The sequence below is a fragment of the Dromaius novaehollandiae genome, chromosome 1 (genome assembly GCF_036370855.1).
Source record: "Dromaius novaehollandiae isolate bDroNov1 chromosome 1, bDroNov1.hap1, whole genome shotgun sequence".
NCBI classification, from domain to species: domain Eukaryota; kingdom Metazoa; phylum Chordata; class Aves; order Casuariiformes; family Dromaiidae; genus Dromaius; species Dromaius novaehollandiae.
Genome location: NC_088098.1, coordinates 145542525 through 145563039, shown reverse-complemented (window position 1 = coordinate 145563039; position 20515 = coordinate 145542525). Strand labels below are relative to the sequence as shown.

General features: G+C 38.2%; 1 protein-coding gene across 13 annotated transcripts in view; it reads left to right on the top strand.

Annotated features, from left to right (window-relative positions):
• The window catches only part of JADE3 (jade family PHD finger 3), a 68552-nt gene that overhangs the window by 23416 nt on the left and 24621 nt on the right, over positions 1–20515 (top strand). For 11 of the 13 annotated variants that reach the window (XM_064501468.1, XM_064501464.1, XM_064501527.1 and 8 more), the window contains 2 exons: positions 10179–10238; positions 11350–11432. In XM_064501468.1, the coding sequence (XP_064357538.1) occupies positions 10179–10238; positions 11350–11432 (143 nt within the window). Of the gene's footprint in view, positions 1–7217; positions 7339–10178; positions 10239–11349; positions 11433–20515 lie in introns of those variants that run through there. The other 2 variants (XM_064501518.1, XM_026108985.2) reach the window with 2 other exon arrangements.

Here is a 20515-nt window from a genome sequence, read left to right as displayed (position 1 = left end):
ATTTTTTTAAAAAAAAGTTTTTAAAACCAAAAAGAAATGCTTTAGCAATTTTCCAGTTTAATTTTTTGCTCGCTTTTTGTTGTTTTGACGTGTGAGAACTAACAAATAATAGTGAAGCTGCGGATAGATATCTGTGTCATGATGTGGAATGCTAGAAAATATAGTAGTATTTCTGTATTCAACCAGTGATATGGAAAATGCCAAACACTAGTTTTGAGTCTGATTGTGAAAGTGCATTCATTTAATTTTTCTTATACAATGATCCCTTCAGTTCCTTTAGCTTGTTTTGTTTTTTTCCAACTTGTAAATGAAAACCATTTCCTGTCCGATAAGGAAAGAAATTATCAGGTTAATGTTTCCTTAGTAGGAAAATATTTTTGTGGTCTTGGTTTCTCTCATCCTTTGAATAGAATATAAAGATATAAGCTGATGTTTTCTGCCTTTTGCAGTCCTTTAGATTTTGTTAATGATTCTAAGCGTTTTGCTGAAGCTTTGCCTCTTCAAAGTGTTATAGCTGGAATTGAAAGAGTTAGATGAAATATTTAATGCAAGTTACTATAGTTAATTCTTTTATCATTTGAAATTTAGAAAAACAAAAACTGGCAAAACCTACTTCAGTGTGTTTTTTACCAAATACCAAAGAATTAACCGATTATTTTAAGTGAGTGTCTTGCAGAGTCTGAAAATTGTTGCCTGTGTTGTTGATAGATTTCCCCCCCCCCCCCTTAATCCCCAATAGTGCATATTGGTCTAGTTACTTTGATAGTGTTCTCTACTATCCTTACCTTTGTTTTGTCATGGAAAGCATGCACTAGTTCCGCTGAAGAGCAGAGATAGCTACCACCAATGGGCAGCTGCCAGGAGTTGAGGCAGACAGAGCAAAGTGCACTTGAACTAGTATAGTATTGGTTATTACATAATTTTTGATTACATAGAGATATGTAATACTTCTGACGTTGTGGGTTTATTTTTCTTGAAACTGTGCAGTTTCATCAGTGTACAACAGCATGACAATATTCGGTGACTTAATGCATCACAGGGATTTTTCTTCTGTTCAACTTTATGTATATATCAGCAGGAAGAGAGTTTAGTGGTGAGGTCACTGGATAAGCACTTAGGAGACCTGGCTACAACTGCCTGCTTTGTCAGAGACTTCCTGCGTGATGTATGGCTGCTCTGTGCCACGCTTCTGAAATGTCAGGCATTTTAGTACTTGCTTGATATGAGCTTATTGTAAGGGCAGATAGGATAAAGACTGCAGAACACTTAGAGCTAAGATGATGTGGCTCATACAAGTTCTAAAATAGAAAACCACCCTCAATGCTCTTGGAGTGTCTCTGCTCACTCATACCAGTTAAATATGTGCCTGCTGCTCACTCATACCAGTTAAATATGTGCCTGCTCCTGCCGTTTCTTGGTTGCGCTCGGTGAGCCTGTAGCTGTTCTCTCGTTGCAGACACAGAGCACGTGGTCACCTATGGGTGGTAAATCCCTTTGGGGGCTCCTGGGCGGCTGAGTCCTTATTTGCCCCACTTAGCATCAGGTGAAATGACCTGACATTGTTCCTGTATGTTAGTATATCCCGCATCAGTCTTTCTTCAGAAATGTTGTTGTCCTTAGCTTTATCTTTGTTAAGTAAGTACGAGGGGGCTTTTAATCTTTTTTTTTCTTCCTTTCTGCCCCTTGCTGATTAGATGCCTTAGTGTTAGCATCAGGCAGAAGCTTTCTTCTGAGGGAACTCTATACAACAGATAATAAATGATAAGTAACTGCATCTCCTCTGCTGAGAGTTCTTCAGTGTGAATGAATTCCCAGGGCATGTATAGCTGGGATAGCGGGCTTTCTGTTACATTTAATGCTGCAGCTCCTTGCATATGTGTAGTTAAAGAGGGCTGTATTCCAGCTAGCCTGTACCTCGTGGTGGTTTTCCTTCAGGGATCAATTAACTGCGGTAGAGTTTCGAACAGCCTGACAAGAGGTAGTTTGTGCAATACTGGCCTTAGAAAGTGAGAGCTGTAACTGCTTCCCTCCAGCTATCTTCTCTTGCATGCATTTCCTGCCTACCTGCCTAGCAGAAAGCCTGGCCTCCGCTGGGTAAATTTGGTGTACGCTTGTTGAAATCAGAGTAATCCACAGGCTTCCTGTATGTTTAATGCAACTGTAGCAGCAGTCCTGTCAGAGTTGTGACTTTTCTACTGAAAACTTGTTACCCATTTTACTGCATTTGGGGCTTTATCACTTCCCCCGCGATGGCTGCTTGAGCCTGCAGTAAGGCGCTGTGCTGGACCTCCGCGGTTGCGGCATGCAGCGGGCTGCTGCAGGCAGAGAGGGAGCACTGGTGCGGTCCCACGGTCCTGCAGCAATGCACAGGCAACGACGTCGAGTAAGCTGTCATGCCGAGAGCGACGTTTCACTTTCCACTCTGTCATCCTGGACCCAGCAGATGCTGTGCCCTAATTTTAACGTTTTGCGTGCCTGAGAGCAGTATTGGAAGGTAGGTAAGGCGTCTGGAGGGGTGGCTGGTGCCCTGGACCTGGGCAGGGCAGGCACCTCTCAGATTGGCGAGCGTGGGGATACAAAGGCAGCATAGTGGTGATTGCAGTTTCAGGGAAAGAATACTTTTTTTTTTTAATTTAAAAACAGGCTCAAAGTCTTTATGATATTTTTGCAAAAATGATTTTTTTTGTCCAAATCCCTGTTGATGTTTCAGAAAAACAATAATTCTGTTATTAAGCAGTTGGTGTTAAAACACTATTCTGTTCAGTACTGCAAGTGATATTGAAGACCAAAATAGAAAGGAGTACAACCATGTATGTGTTTGTGTATTCGAGTTAACATTTGTCTTTTTTTTGTTTGTTTGTTTTCTTTGTTTTTTTTTTTTAATTCTGTTCGGATTAATATCATCTTCAGGATGTTGATACTATGGCTGTAGTGTTTTGTGGGCAGGAATATTTTGGCATCAGGCTGGCCCACCTGACTGGTTTGTGTACAGGCCGGCATGTGCAGTTTTCCTTAGAGTAAAATAAGACTGTTCTCCTTTCATTTCCTTGCATCAAGAAAATGAACCAAGAGAGTATGATTTAATTCTTTCTAATTTCTTGGACAGTTTCTCGTAAGGTAATCTTGAAACTATATGTGTTGCTAGTAACTCATTCTTCTAAGAGTGATTTTTGATTTTCAAAAATCTGTTTGGCATGAGGTGATTTAATTGAAGTTCTCTGATGCAAATCTCTCCTTCCTGCCCTTGCAACAGCTAAATGCGTGTACGTGGTACCAGAAATGAAAGGCTGCCCTTTGTTTTCAAGGTAGGAAAGGCAGTTATACTTGGGACATCTTGCATTTTATTTTAACTTCAAAGCATGTTCTAAATGTAAAGTAACATCACTTACCCTCTTTTAATACTTACGAAGCAAAATGACGGGCGTTAAGTGCTTTGCACTAGACTGAATGATGAATCATCCTCTAGAAAGGCACACTAAATGATTTCAGGGTTCCCTTTTGGCCCATAATCTATAAATTGATGCAGATGGGAACTGTATTTGGGGTTTCTTCAGCTTAGTTTTATGATCTATTAGCTGATTTAAATTCAGAATTTAACCATTTCAGGTGATAGGTCAAGCTGGAAGACAGTATTTTGCACTTTTTTTCCTCTGTTTTTTAAATTCACAGTATCCTTCTGGCAATTGCTGGCTGGCTATGAAAGGACAATAGGGCTTGAGACTATTTCTAGTTGCTGTATTGCATTTAATACAGACCTGTGGTATTGGCCAGATCTCTGCAATATCCAGTTCGTTGTTTAGTAGAATTACTTATTTTACCTAGTAGTAAAGGAACTGGCTGTCACTGGTACTGCTGCCTCTAAAAAGGGGCATAATCTTTTTTTGTTGAATTAGATTTTATTTTGTTAACCAAAATTCCCTATGAAAACAGTACTTCAGCAATAAAAGTTTTATTTTGTGTTAGGCCCAGTACAGTCTTTATGGAATAATTCCTGAAGGTTTTATTTTGGGGGCGAGGAGAGGAATGGGTGTGCAGTGGGTGGATGCTCTAGTGCAGGGTTTGTAAACTTAGTAGGGGTATGCTGCTAGTTTTCCAAACTGCAGTTTGAAGTGAAATAAAGAAACAAAGTTACTTTTTCCTGAAGTGTTTTTTTTTTCTCCGAATTGTTTAACCTTTCAAACCTTTTTAATGCAGCAAATGTGGCTAAACCAAGTTTTGAGTGGACATTTTTCAGTGTTTATAGCCTTTTTGTGAGATTGGATAGGATATTAAAAAAATAAATAAAAAACCCAAACATGAGTGATTTCTCTTCCTCTAGTTACTTGAAGGGTTGTATTAATGCTGTTCATATTTTGTAATTTCCCTGGCAGTTGACTATGAAATTTGACCTATTTAAATGGTTTTACTGTACTAGATTTCCTGGAGACCTTTCAAGATAATTTGCTTCCTAATCTAAATTTAACAGTTACATAAACCACATTTTGGAGACTTGGAAATTTCTACCTACTGCCTCTGCCTTTTTTTTTTTCTTTTTTTTTTTGGTAGACAAGAAGCCATATTGTAAAAATATAAGTACAGAATTTTAGTCTGAGATTTGCATGTAGCTTGTCATTCGGTTATATACATAGATGCTGTTTTTCTTTTTAATAAGATAGAGAAAGTAGGTTATTTTCTGTCTCACTTGAAAGTTTCCTTACTACTGTGGCCGGTTCCATTTTTGTCAGTCTATTTTAAAATTTGAAGAAATAAAATCTCACAGGTCTAGAATATATATTTGTGTTACAGTTCCTTGAATTTCTTGGTTGCCTTTTCATTCTGTGTAGGTCGTAACAGATATTGAATATCTTATAGATAAGTTTAACCTTTCTCTCAACAAACGAAGCCAGGAAGGAAAGAACTGTTATTCCTTCGAGGTACTTTTTTCAGAAATCTTGGCTGGATTTAAGGATTCATTTTGTACACTTGTCACTGACGTCTTGCCTAACACATTGTGTGAGTTCAGACTTTGTGAGATTCATCATCCTTCTGTCTGCTAACTTTGTTACTGGTAAACTATTCTGGGAGATATGTTTTAACAAGGGGATAAATTCTTATTGATTTATTTGGTAAGTTTAGTTTACTCTGAAGCAAATTGAAAAGCAAAAAGTGTTTGTTACTGTTGTTTCTACATGCTTTTTGAAACCTGTTTGCTTTGAACAAGGCTTTAAAATTGTTAGTTGTCTGCTGTTTATGTATACTGCTTGACTGATTTTTTTGAGTAATGCATGATAACTAGCTCTTCGGAGGTAGGAAATTTCTTAATAAGTCAATGGAAGTTTTTTGGGGGGGGGGAAGGAGAGAATGGTGGTCGAAGCAAGTGGATATTTCTTGTGAAAACAGGGGGATTAACTTAGTGCTGGTACTTGCAAATAAGCCAAAAAGAGCAAATGTAAGCTAGGAATCATTAATTATAAAAACATCTCTCCTATATTTTTAGAAACATTAGTACTACCCTTTTAACCAGCTTCTTGCATATGCTGTCTGATATGTTGATTATGCGTAGGGAGGGAAACTATTGAATTTAATTCTTGCCAGTTGAATGCAGGTTGGCTTATTACTTGCTTTGCCTGAACGTGGAATGATGTGCTGGATCCAGCATGAGTTTTGGCTTCATACTGGCAGCATTTGGGAAGCAGTGGAAATGTTGGCAGTGTGAGATTGCTGCCTTTGGCTGAGAAGAATCTGACTTCCTGAGGTTATTTTTGATTGAACACCCAAAAGGCATAGGGAATTGTCTGGGCAATCAAGTGTCTCTTTGCTTGCCAATGCTCTGATTTCTTAATGTGAAAGTTTGTAGTTGATTTTCCTGTAAAAGGTCCATGAAGGTGAGCATCTTTGTATAGATCTTTGTGAGAATTTGCATCTTTGTGAGAATTTGTATATGTTGTCGTACAAGTGATTCATCATCTGTTAGTCCTTCTGTTGATAAAAGTATAGGTGTTATATCAAGGCACGTTATATTCTAGTTTTCAGTGATGGTTTCGAAGGTGTTGGCTGTGAGGTGAGAGCATTTTGAATCCCTAGCCAAAGCACCCCTACTCACTTTTTAGAGTAGTGTGAATCATAATTCAGTGATTGGGAAATTAGATTTTTTTCTTTCTTTTCTTTTCTTCTTCTTCTTTTTTTTTTTTTTTTTTTTTTTTTTTTTTTTTTTTTTTTTGCAGCTGCTTGACTCCTTTGGTCTACAACAACATTAAGTTTTAAGCTACTTTACACTTTTTTCTTGTATATTGGAACTACTGGAAAGTTTAAAGGCTATAAAATTAACTTTTCAAAATCCAGAACAAAAGTTCAACATGCAAATTTGCAAAACACCTGAATGAAGATAAAGGAATTCGAAACCATCTGATGTTTTTTATCTGCTCAGTAGATGGCATTTCCATCAAGCTCATTTCTTCTCATCTCATCTCTTTGATCTTTTTTTTTTTAATAACTTCTATTTGAGACCACTTTCTAAAGTTATTTTTGAACTCATCTGTGGAAAAAGTATTATCCAATATGAAAAATCTTGAAATAATTTTTCATTTTGTGGGTAAAAATAATGTTATTTTCAATTGTTTTAGCGTTGTCAAGTGCCATTCATTATAGCTGATACACTGAGGTTGGAAAAGGACACTAGTAATCTCATTGAATTTGTTATATCCTGTGTTAATATCTGATCCTTTTCCAATGTCCCTTCATTCAGTCTTGATGCATGTTGTTGAAGAAAGTGAATTGTACCTCATTTTTCTAGGCCTTATTGTCACCATAGTTTTCAGGGTGTAAAGACAGAAAGAAAAGCCCTAGAATATTTGAGATTCTACCTACCTGTGTGACAAGTTTTGGTTCTGCTTGTTTGGTTTGGGTTTATTGCACCTATGGATGGTGGAAATTGTCCTTGTTTCTACATTTAGCCCTTACTTTTTTGTTTTGTTTTATTTCCTCTAGTTTCTTCAGTTCTTTGCAAGCGGGGGCAAGTTAAAATGTAAGTGTGATTGGAAAAGCAGATATTCAGGCACAGGGTTCCTGGTAGCCTTGCTCTGATCCTGACCACGGCACCTAGATCCTAGCATCATTCTCCAAAGCTGACAGGCTCACTGGAGAGCACCAGCCTGTTCCAGAGAGGTTGGCTGGAGCTTGCAAATATTCTTCTTTATGTTGTCAAGACTAGCTTTACATCTGCTTTCTTTCTTAACTGAGCCGTTGCAGATTCTTTTGCTTTTTGTATAAACCGATTAATTCCTGTCTCGCTTGTTCACCTACAGACGGTGTTACTTTGGGATCCCTCTGTAACGGCTTGGGAGTAGAAGTTTTGTCTAAGTAAGCCTTTCTGATGAGACCTAACATTTTGGGGTGGAAATGTGTTCAGTTATGACAGTGGCAGCTTTCTGATTCAGTCTAAAATGACTTTTGAATAGGAGATGAGAGATGGCAGGTTGGCTGCTTCTTCGAACTGTTGTTCAGTAGTACAGATTGCATTTAATCCACTTTGAGCTACAACTTGTTTGGCAGTCAAAGTATATAAGCTTACAAAAGAGTGTCGTAAAGGATTTTTTCTCCTTTAACATAAAAACAAAGCCTTCTGTAAAGGTGGTCCTATCAGAACGATGCTAAGACTGTTCTTCCTGTATCGTGCAGGAACATGTCGTAGCATGATGATCATTTTAATAACCTGTCTTCCTGAACACAGTACTCATATGATTTGTTGCAGCTCTGTGGGTATTTATTCATGGCTATTGTGGTTAATATTGCTGCAAAAATCAGGCTGGGATCCAGGATGGGGTTATTAACCTGGGTGACTGCTTTTTCAGCTTCTATCTGCTATAATGAGGGTATAAATTTCTTTTCTGAGCTGATGCAAATCCCCTTCCAAAATATAATTTTTAAAGGGTTTTTACTATGGAGTTGTTGCCAGAGGTGTACTTCCTTAAATTTTTTTAAAAGCTGTTACACTTGCCATTTTTATATAAGCTGTCTTTAAAGTAGCCATTTCCCCTCTAGCTTTCCTAGTTGCAGAGGCAGAAGTTCAGGCTTCCTAGATGATCCCTTCTGCAGTTGTATCTCTTAACCTGATGTTTAAACCAATTTTAATTGAATGTTCATGTTGTACTTTTTGAATAGCTGTATCCTTAATGCAGAGTGAAAAGGTCTTATTGCTACATGTTTTTATAGACTTACGAAAGATGAGAAGCGCCTGCCTCAGGCTTTTGACATCTTTTAACAACTGCTCAGAAATTCATCTGAACATAAAAACAAAACAAGCAGTGAGCATTTGCATTTCTTGCTAAGAAATGAAAAATGAGGAATGCTGCTCTAGGTGCATCTTTTCAGCCTCTCCCAAGGTCTTGCAGCACATCCAGTAGGTCTGTAAAGCAGGGCTGTTCAGAACTGAGGGCTGCTGGCAGGGAAAGTGTTGCCATAGGCACAGCCTGCTCCTTTCTAGGGAGGGTTGTGTCCTTTGGGGTGCTATGTTTGGCGGCTGGAGGACAGCGTGGCTCTGGGCGGGGGGTTAACCTCTCAAATAGACAATGCCATTTTATCTGCTCTTGATTTAAAATGCATCACTTGCAGCTGCACCAGCTGGCAAGGTGAAAGTAGTCTCCTCCTCCCTCACTCCTCAGCAGTTAACTTGAAGCCTAGGGCCCCCGAAACCGTTTTAAAGAAAAGCCTGCCTGGCTCAAGTACTTCCTACCTGTCAAACTGCTTTTGCCTAAGAGATTCGTGGAAATTTCTTCATCTTGTTGTTGCCTGCACAAACCATGTTAAATTGCTAGAAGGAAGCAAAATCCTGCAGTGTTTTGGGGTTTTTGTTTCTTTGTGTAGCTCTTCTGTTGCGAGCTGACCTTCTGTAACATGTCTGCCTTGCTCCCCCTATGTTGTTTCAGCTGTGAGAAGGTGAATTTGCATGAAATACGTTTTTTTTATAACGGGAGTTCATAGTTTACTTACAAAATGATACAAATGCCACTTTTTGATAGCCTGTCCTGTTCTCCCACCTACCCACAAAGGTCAAATATCCTGACTCAGAAGTTTTTTGATATATACTAGTTGAAAAATATATGCATCCTTTCCTCTTCAAATTCCAGGAATGTGGGTAAATATTTTTTTGAAGCATTTAGATTCAGTAAACTCAGTCCCTTAAATATAAAGGCTGCTGAAAATTTCCAGTAAATTAAGCAATTCTACTGCAAACAATTCCATTGCAATCTCTTCAAAGCCTTCTGACAGACTTCTCTTATCTGGAAATCCTATTTATCCCATGGGCTTTGGATAATCTCAAGAGCCATTGTACAATAACCAACATGGCGAATGTATATGGATTTTTGTTGGCACTTGTATAGAATATATTTTTGTTCTCTCTTGTGGTCTCTCTGTTTTAAGGAATGATGCAGAATTTTTTTCTTCAGCATTCTCTATATGTCTTAAATGTTTGAAAATAAATTTTGAAGAGCCCAATATTTAATTATGAAACTCTTGTGGAACCACAGAATTGCTTCTCACTGATGCAGTCGATCGCTTCTCTAACTTTTGAAAGCCGCGTTTTTTGTGAACTAGGCTGTGATCAGATGACTTAAGCGGCATTAGTCAGCATTTTCTCTCATTATCCCTTTTTAAAACCTGCCTTTTGTTTTTATGTAGGCCCCTCTTTTAAAGGTGAGTTATATTTCCAAATCCTTGCCTCATTGTGCAGCCATCTTACTTCTAGGCCTCCACCCATTTCTCAGCTAGCAACTGCCACCATGGCAACTCTCCCTTTGGCTGAACAGATGGGACATTGAGTCCCCTCATGGAGTGCTGCTAATGCTGTGCCGAGAATCAGCTGGCAGGTTGCACTCCTTTCTGAAAAATTTAAAGCAAACTCTGCTTATCAGAGGCACACTAATTTAAGGGTGCTTAATGTCATAAATAATACCGTGGTCTAATAGTGGCTTGCAGAAATAAAAGACAGTGGCCAAGCTTGGAGTATTTAAGTGCCTCAAAGTTCTTCAGAGGAATGCTGCCTTTTGTGTGATGAGACTGCTGTGAACTGGCAGGATCCACACAGCCTTTTTTATATATTTGTGTGTGTGTGTATGTATGTATATATATGTATTTTTTCTTTTATCCCCCCCCCCCCCCCACTAGAATGGTTGCCATCAAATTCTTTTTTTCCTCTTTAGGATGCGTCAGGATGAAACGCCACAGGCATCTAAGCACCAGTGACAGTTCAGACAATGAGAGTGAGTAATATATACTAGTTTTTCTCTGGTCTATCACCCCCTTGTGGTTTCCTTCTGTGGTTTGAGGGCAAACTGTTTCACCTCTCATAATTAAGAAAGTGTTTCTTGCTTCATTTTATTTTCTTTTTGCATTCTGTAGTCTTTGGTGTTCTGAATGCTTTTACTGGAGGGAAATGAATCTAAGAATCATAAATTCAGGGGTAGAATTTTGAGTCTGTTCACAATTTCAGTAGAAATTTGTATGTCCCTTTCAGATTTGGGGCAAAAAATCTAATTCAGAAGAAATTTTACTCTCAAGAGGACGTTTTCATACAGCAAGGGTTTTGTTTGTTCGTTTTTTTAAAAAAGGAGTCCTGTTGCCTTGTCCTGTTCAGAGCCTCAACTTTAAAATTACAGGAGGTGAAGAGCTGTTTGAGCATGCATTTGTTGAGGTTTCTTATATTGGTTCTTGATCTTTTCAACTTCAATCTGTTATAGACATTAGTAAAGTAATGTTTTAAAAGTTCCTTGGCACACATCTGGCTGAGGTTGCACCTTTCCATTTTAGCTATATAAAACTCTATATGGCAGTGATCTGGTCTGTTTCTTTTAAATCCATGCCCACTGAATAACTATATAATGATAATTCATTCTCACGTTTATTGAGAGTCATCAATGCATTATGTACTGAACTAGCATTTTGCCCAGAAATGTCTAGACATGATTCTGTAGTTTTTTGCGCATCTTTTCAGCATGCTTTAATATCATTGCTTTTGTTTATTTGTTCTAGAACTTGCAGGCTTTCTATCCTCAGTTTTGCTCCTCCTCCTTCTACTTTTGCTAGAAAGGAAATGAAGGAAGGTGGTCCACATGCTTGTTTCTGTTTGCTCGCACTTGTATCAGGCAGAGCAGAATGTGCCTCTAAAATCAACGTGCTGTGGTTTTACAAAGAACAAGTGGAACAGGAGGAGCCGTACTCAAGCCTACAGACTGCATAAGAGCGTTTTGCCCACGTCTTGTCAAGAATTGTGATATTTCAAGAGACTGGAGTGCCTTGTGTTTTACTGAGCAATTAAATGATTTGAAATGAGCTATAATGTGTTTTTGTTTTGTTTTGCTTTTTTTTAAATAGGTCCTTCCACTTCCTTTTCTTCTTGTTCTAAATATAGGAGCAAGTCAAAAACACCAGCAAATGAACAAAAGAAACCTGCTGAGGTAAGAATTGGGGTTGCAGATGGGTTGCTGGTAGTCCTGCAGTTTTCATGTTTCGAAGCCTTGAAATAGTGAGCTTTGGCCTAGCACCACTGAGGCCTTTTGTTGCCTGTCAGTTTCCCAATGAATTTATTTCTTCCTACTATGCAAGTATTATAGGACCATGTTTGAAGTTCCAAAGTGACTTATGGGATTGCAAACAGTAACACATACTACTTTCTTCCCCTGAAAGTTAGTCTGGTTTTGAAATTGAAAAACTGGGATGGTCTTGTGATTTGACAGCATGTCAAAGAAAAGTCGTTTGTGTGTATATGGGAAGGATGCCTTCCTTTTGCTCTAGGATATAACAGCAGGACGCTTTAGTTGGCAGGATATGTATGAACAGTGCTTACTCATCTTTTGTCATTTTTTTCCACTTTTGAGTTGTTATTTTCAATAAAGCTTTTACTCTACTATCCGTACCTGTTAGGACCATTCTGCATATACGCCTATCACCACTTTCATTGGATTTATGTACCCTAATTTAGTCCTTATTCCTTTGGCGTCTAAGTATGATTCTATGCTCAAATCCATTCTTCAGTTGTTCCTCCAGTAGCCCTTTTCTGGGGGGATTTATTGGCTGCTTTCTCCATATCTGATGCTTGCTTCTTAAGGGCTGAAGTCAGAAAATAACTGCAAATGGGAGATTTGTTTCTGGCAGTTAATTCCCCTTACTTTCTATCACATTCCCTCCAAATGAGTCCTTCAGCATGTTGGTGTGACTGTTGATGTCTGAGGCTATTGAAAAAAGACTGACGAAAAAATATTTTGTTTCTGTAGAATTTAATACAGAGACTTATGGCTGAGAAGTAATTTTCTGTACCATACCAAACGATAGTTTTTTAGCTGCTTGGATATTACTGTGGGAGATTGCATAAACATAGCAGTTGTGTTCATATAGCAAGAGCTATTAAGCAAACTTACCTCATGCTCCTTTCTAAATGTTGCTCACTAGATGAATTTAGTTTGGTAAGAACACAGTAAATATTATAGAATATATCCTTTCCTTGGAAGTTTAATTTTTATCATAAGTTAATTAAAGAAAATGTACTGATTTGTTTCTAAAAGAGGATCTTGCATGAGTGTTCACAAAGTTATGTGACACTTTATTTGCAGCCACTGAGAAGGTTAAGAAAAGCCTGCTATTTTACCTTAAAATGTTGGTCTTTAAAATTCTTACAGAACCATAATCCTCAATCTTAAAAGCAACTTGTGGCTACTGAAGTCTTGTAATTGTTGCTCATGTTTGTCCATGCAGTAGCTTTGACATTTGCCAAATTGAGTAAATGGGAACTGAAACAAATACACTGTCAGGCTTGCCACTGTTTGAAATACACCTCAGTGCCAGTCCTTTACCAGTTCCACCTCCTTGCCAAGCTACCCAGCTTTCTTCTTGCACCTCTTCCTCTTAAGGATTGTCCTGTTAGTGGGTTCTTTGCCTCTGCTCCATGCGGTCTGTCTTTGTGTGTGCCTGCACATAGAAAGAGTAATTATGAAGATGTAGCCCATGTATGCAGTATTCCTATTTACATAACTTCCAGGAATTAAAATGAGCAGTGTTTTCAGTTCCTCCTCCTGTGATTATCTTTGCTGCTTTATACCTGTTCCAAGATAAAATCCTGAGCCCTTTAATGTTTGAAAATATGAAACTTTGTAGAGCAAAAACTAGAATGTATACTCTGAATTTCAAAGAAGTATTCCTAACCTCTTTATTCCAGCAATATTGTCGGGTTTTGAAATACTTTTACTCCCATAATGTTTTAAGGGATTTCTTTAAGACAAAAAAAAGGAGAAAAGAAATCTCAAACCTTAGAATATTTCCTCTTCTGGAAGAATGCCCCAAGTGTTCCTAAAACAATATTTAAAAAAAAAAATGATGATGACAACTTAGAGCCCTCTGGGGAAGGGAGGGTGGGGTGACAGTAGTAATCTATACCCTTTGTGCATAAGAATTTTGGCTGTCTTTCCAGTTTTTCTTTCCTTCTGCTAGATGCAAACACTTTTTCCAACCTCTAGAAAAGCATATGCTGGACAGGGCATTACATGAAATGCCGTTGTCAGCAGAACATCGAAATTGATTATTTATGCATAAACTGCTGACAAGGGTGTAAAGCAAAGACTGAAAAGAGACCTGCTACCACACACCCTTTTCCAAAAGAGTCTTATAATAATTCCACAAATTTATTGTAATAATGGTTATTTAATATCTATTTTATAGAAATTTAAAATTTCAGGCTGACAGCGTCCTTTTAGCGAGGGATCTGTTTTAGCAAGTGGGCATTGGCCTCCTTTCACTCACCTCTGCTTGCCAGGCAGCATACTGTTTCTTGAGTTAGTGATGCAGAAAATCTGAAAGGTCAGAGCTATAAATAGCTGTTTGGGAATATTTTTGCTCATGGTCTTCATACATTAATTTTTCTTTCATGCTAGTAAGCCTGATTTTCTCAATTTAATTGCATATAGATACTTAGGCTTTTTTCGACTTCCTTAACTGTCTACAGTCCAAGTATTCCTGAGTACCTGAGTTTTCTTTCCAAATAAAACCTTCTTTTTTTTGGTACTGTGACCAACAAACAAGTTACTGTATTTGCCAACTGCTTCACAGGACTTGTCTATATCTGCTGTGCTCCCCTGTTGTAGCCTGTGGAAAATGCAAAGCAGCTATAATTGAGGATCACTCTACCTTGAATTTGTTTCAGAATCAAGGTGGGCACATGGGTGACTTCTGTGGAGCCAAGTGATTTAGCATTAGAATGTAACTGTTGTTCCCAGAGCCTGATTTACCAGGTCTCTACGTGAATGCAAAAGCAATGTTACTGAGTCACACCTGAGGTCCGTTTATCGCATTATACTCCTTGGAGAAAAGTAGGAGAACAGGGCAAGCATATAATGATACTTCCTCAGAATACTGTTTCCCAAGGTAACTTTAAAAGCAAGACTGTGGCTCTTTCTTTGTGCTCGGCTTTTGGATTGTAGTGTATTGCAAGCCACTGAAATGGTGACTTCAAAATTCTATCAGCTAATTAACTTTAGCATTTACTTTGAATAACTGAATTGTGTTAAGGTTACAGGCACACCAGCAGTGTAAAACTTTTATGTATAATTAAACCTTTGTGATGATGTTGGCCACATGCCATTTGCTGTGTTGCCCCTTATGGACTTAAACCTAGACAGGAGTCCCTCACAGGTCTAAACACTAGGCTGTGTGGGAGTAGTAGGGTAGGAGGCATTTGGATGTCTGGCTCAGCATGAAACCAGTATTTTGCTGTTTCCTGTCTCTTTGAAAGTTGCAGCGGAAAATGATGGTAGAATAGTTGGAATCATTTTTGCAGGGAGAACCTATTAGCTGGACCGTCCTGGATGACTGACAGTTTCTTTTCCCTCAGGCTTGTGGGGGAAAAAAGAGAATAGAAATTTATGTGACGCTCAAGCTATTATAAATTTTTTTTTAAGTCCTTGTTCCTTATTACATCTGTAAAAGAGTTAAGTTAAGATCGTCCTTTTTTTCAGTCCTGTCCATGTAAGATGGCAGTATTTTACCTGTCTTTGCAAATTGGGTTTTGAATTCCACAGCAGCAGTATTAGGTTATATCCTGCATTGCTGCTTATGACAGCTGTGTTATCATGTGAACTGTAACTGGTTTTCCACAAGTAAACCATCTGCTTTCATTGCTTGGGTACGTGGAACTTTTTTTGCTGGCTCTTAACTGCCATATACGTCATAGGTCTTGATCCTGAGGAGCACCTTGTAAGACTAGACTCTTAGCGGAGAATGGATTCCTTTTGCAGTTTGAAAGGAGTAGTTCTGTGAATGAATGGGCAATATGATTAAATCACTGCTTTATATGTACCATGCATAACAGGAGAATGTTACCTTTATGTGCGTGCCTGCCTTAGAAGATTCTGAATTAACTGCATCAGTTTGGACATCTGTGTAGGCTTCTCAAGACCTCTGGTGAACTTGCCTTAATGCATTTTAATAAGCTGCTTTTTTGCCTTCATGGGTTAGTTGATGCAAAAATTTACAATACTTTAACCGGTGAGGTTGCGCCTCTAATTTATGTACTTTCATGATCCTTTTTTGCCTTTGAGATACTATCTCAGAAAGGATATTTGAACACTCTAGCAAGAGGTGATGAGAATGCATAAAGGCATGGAAAAGCTTGCTTATGAAAAGGCTGAGCTATTTTACCTTTGGAATTGAATGAACAGGCATAATAGTAAAGTATGTATGGTATGAAAACAGTAGAACTAGAGTTTCAATGTTGCCTATCCTCTTGGGGAGGAAGGATGGGCAGGGAATGAATGAGGTTAAAAGTTAAGAAATCTGGAGCAATTTAAAAGGATACCCGTTTCCAAGCATCATGTAATTAGACTGTGAAGCTCATCTGGCACAGGAAGTTGTTGAAACTGAGAATTAAACAAGATTAAAAAAGGAACTGGACAGATGATAACAAGTACAGATATTTCTAAATATCTATATAAGTAATAGGCTTTTAAAATTAATTGTTAGAATTAAATCCTCAAATCTAAAGCTTATCTCTGATTAGCAGCCAGAATGAAACTTGATGTGTTCTTGCACAATTCTTGCACATTCTTCTGGCTCCTGAGATACTGTTAGAGACATGATGTTAGGTGGGGTTGATTTTTGTATCGGATTTCCTGGCATTCCAAAGGAGGCTAGGAAGATTCATGGCCACTCCAAAGGAAAGTAAAATATTTCATTTGCTTGAGGCCTGAATAATCTGTAAAAATAGTTTTAGGGAATAGGAGCTCGTAGATGAGGATTTACTGCAGGATATGTCCAAATTATTTGGATGTTTCCTTTCAGGAGTACAAATTTAATACTACATTTATTTTTGTCTGCCCTAATTTTTTAAACATCTCTAATTTTTCAGTCTAGTCAGTGTGTGTACCTGGAACTGGAACTTCATTTCCATTTTAAAATTACTTTGTGTTTAATTTCCTTTACTACAAAAAATGAGCAAAACTGCCTTGAGATTCCACACTCCTTTATATCAGGTGCCTTAATTCAGAAGCTTCATGCCCAGCTTGCAGTGTCTTAACTAGAAATATTCTGCCTTTCCCATATGTGCCCACTAAATTTTGCAAAGTGGTGTCCCTTAGAGCTTCACCCTTGCTAAGCAGGCAGTCTTTTCCACGCCTTGTGAAACATCTATATAAAGATTAGACACATGTAGGTATTACGTGACTGTGTTACACTTCTGGTAGCTCTTACTACGATATGGCTTCCATTTTATTATTTATGTGGTGATTTTAGGTGTAGACTGCTGCTTTGTAAGTGTCTTAAAATTTTGCTGAGGGTGTTTTACTTGAGAGATGCACTAGTAGAGTAAGCTTTGATACTTGTAGGTGTCTTGACTTTAGAATAAAAAATTACCAAGTCCTTTTGAAAGTGAATGAGAAGATGCTTTGACCCAAAACATGATGAAAAACTCTTGTGTAATTTGCTGAAAATGCTCACTGCAGTCAATATAAGTATTTGGCATGTGAAAATTCATAGTTGGCCTTTGAGATGGGTTGTGAATGAGACTTCAGAAAAATGTTAACTGTTTCAGCTTTTTCTGTTCAGAGGGGAGATTGACCTTTGTTCCACATTATTTTACTCAAAAAATCAAGACATAATAGCTCCCTCCTACCTTTTAAAAAATCACTACTTTTTGTTTCCCAGACTGTAGGTTTTCTGACTCTATAAATAGTGGATATGAAGAAATGAGTTATATTTTGCTGATTCATTTAGGGGCCCTGCGAGGCACCAGGGGAAGTCTTAGGAGTGAAGCAATTAAATGCAATCCAGGAGAAATCCTGCTTTGGTTCAAACAGAAGAGCAATCAACACATAATTTATTAAACTTTTGAGGTGTGGTTCCCAATCCTGGCCCAAATGGTCACAGCAGGAGGCTTACGGTTGTGGTGTTTTGTAAGTGGGTGGTCAAAGTACCAGAAAGCTTAGAGGGTGTCACTAAAAGAAGCACTATTTTTATTACTGCGTTTTTAAGAGGTGGTGCAACTGGTTCAAGTTCTTCCTCTGTCCCTCCTGCGTGTGCCAGAGGAAGACAAGGGGAATGAGCAATGGGATCCGTCAGCTTTAGCAGAAGCTTACAGAGAGGTATGGGAAAAAGATACTGAACTCTAGTTTTGCTTTTTGGAAATGCAGTCTTAGGTTTGTATTGGTCATGAACAAAAGGTGTTCCAATGACTGTGCAGATCTGGTGTTTGAATTGGTCAGAAAATACAGTCTGTAGAAGGCTGTTGTACAGTCAAGAACCCACTCTCTTACTTCAGTGCTGATCTTTTACTGTAATGCTCTTACTTGCATCCTTCCCAACATCTTTAGTGGATAAGGATCCTGCAGGGAAAAAAAATTTTGTTGCACAGTCTTGATTTATTCACAGAGTAAATGCAGGATGGTCCTGTGAGGAAGATGAAGCAATTGAATTTTTACAGTGTATTTGCAGGAGTGCTTGTTAAAGTCATAGACAGCTTTTTGGCTAAGCATTTATAAACTTTTGATTCTGTGAAGTTAACTTTCCTTGGACATATTCCTCTAACATAATTTCCAAATAGGAACAATTCTCAGATATCTGAAAACCAAATAAAGCGTATAAACCGTATCTTTCCTTCTACAGCTCTGTGATACCATTATTGCTTGGTGTGTTAGTGGCACGGGGGAGAGTAGAACGTGCATATTCCTAGAGAATCTTTGTAGAAAGTAGCTTGTAAGGCTGTAGGGACAGTAGTGCATCTCTGCAAAGGCAGTTGAAAAGTTCTCATTGCTTCAGCAAATCTAGTCCAACTTTCATTGCAGAGTGCAAAGGCAGCCTTGACCAAAGAACTAGGATTCCTCTTCCAGATGCAAGCCCCAGCTTTGAAGTATGGAAGGAAGTATTAGCTTCTCAACAAAATGTTTATAAGAGTATTATTACTTAAGCAAACACATTTTTCGTTGACTTTATTTAGACAAACTGCTGAACCATTTTCACCTGAAACTTAAAATTTGCAGGTAGCTAAGTGAAATTGAAAGTTCAGTTGAAACAGTTTTGCGTGGTAAGCAGGGCTAAAAGTCATCTCATCTTTCTGTAAGACCCTCCTTTTAGTAGTTACATATAAAAATATATGTGAAGTTAAAGATGCCCACCACTAGCTAAACCTATTTCTTAAAGAATGATGTTTTCTCTTAGATGGGTGGGAATGCCCTGTTAGTCTAGACTAGACATGCTAATTTTTCAAGGTTTCTCAGTTTGTATGCTGTGAGATGATATTAAAATAAAGTTGAAGGCTTGTGTTTTATGTATAGTGAAAAATATGACTGTTTTGGGGTCATTTTGGGGTGACTGATAAACTGCTATTTATTATCCTTCCTAGTTCAGTAAAGTAAGAGGGTTTATTCAAGCAGGGTATAGAATTTACCCCTGTCTTTGACATTAGGTGGTCTTTGGTGATGTAAATATCATCCCTTTTGTTTCATGCAGAGATTATCAAATGAATAAGTAAACTACTGGTTGGAAAAGCATGCAGCAGCATTTTGTTTTCATTAATTTGCATTACAGCTCTCTGAGCAAGGTCATCCTCTGGAAAACTATTTCTTCAAGGCTTGCTAGATCAACTGGCAAGATTCTGGAGTACAGAAAGTGCTTATCAGGCAACTTGTAGAAAGGGATGTCTTAGAAAAGAATTAGGAAAAAAAAAAAAGGAAGATTAGCAGAAAGGTGGGAGGTTTTTTGTTTGTTTTTTTTTTTGTAACAATTATCCAGTGGAGGATGGTCTAAACAGTGATTTTGCTGTTGAAGGTGTTAGAGCTTTTCAGTGGAGAAAAACACAGTTCACTTTCTCCTTTTAGCCAGTGCTTTCTGATATAGAGGATTTGGTTGTCAAAATGGCTGCCTGCAACAAGCGTTTGTTTTCTGGTGAATTGATTGTTTTAGCAAGAAGAGCAAACACTTCTTGGGGTGGGGCTGGGGAATCTAAAAATACCATGTCGTACACTTAACCAGAAAGGTGCATCTATAAAATATGGTGTTCTATCTATGTGTCTTCAGCTTTACATGCCAGGAAGTTCTCTGATTAATATCTGTCTTTTCCCCCCTATGACATGGAGTTACTGTGCTTTTCATGAGTATTTTGGTGTTAGACATAATCTCTTTCTTTGAGGTTACTAATACCACGTTCTAGGTTTTAAGAAGGAGCAGAACAACTTGCATGGCAGGAACCCTGTGCTTTTGCCCCGAACCCTTGCAGCTGGAAAGGTTAGCCTCAGGAAACAGGCTGGCTCTGAAGATGTTCCTCTTCTACTCTCACCTCCCTCATCTTCAATTTCAGGTTGATTTCTTTCTCCCTCCCTCTCCCCTCCGCTAGAAACTTCCTCTAGGCATAGTAGCATAAGCTGGAAAAATACCGAACTCCATATTTAAGATTTCACCCCTTTAACTTGTGGCAGAGATATTGCTGGGGCATAAATCCAACAACCACCTGTATGATTATAGGCATGTATAGATCAAATCTGAAAAAGCAGAAGTCGAATAAAGTCCAGCTAAGAATAGCATCTGATCACTGAAGAGTACTTTTTAGTATAACTCATGATAGTCTATGGGAGTTACTGTTGTATTTCATGAGATCACTATGCTTGATAAATATATGGTTACATGCAGGAATTCAGAAAAGAAATACATGCCCACAAAAGAACTGCTTTACCAGTAAGTTTTGCCTATGGTATGCCAATTTTATAATCCTATATTTCTAAGTTCATGCTTTATGAGATCTTTGTATGAGAAATTTACTGGAAATAATTACAGTTCAAATGTGTCTGTCATAGTGTCTTCCTCAAGTTAACATGCATGTGCAGCTCAGGTAGATGTTTAAGATGCAGTGCTGTTTGCACTTTTGGAGATTTTAGTTTTTCTATAGACTGGATCTAAGAACCACACAAATCTGTAATTCACTGGGATGACTGAAACATAACTACTGCACTTTATTGACTAACCGAGGAAGTGAAGGTGACCTTTTTCAAGAGGACAGACTGTGCTATAG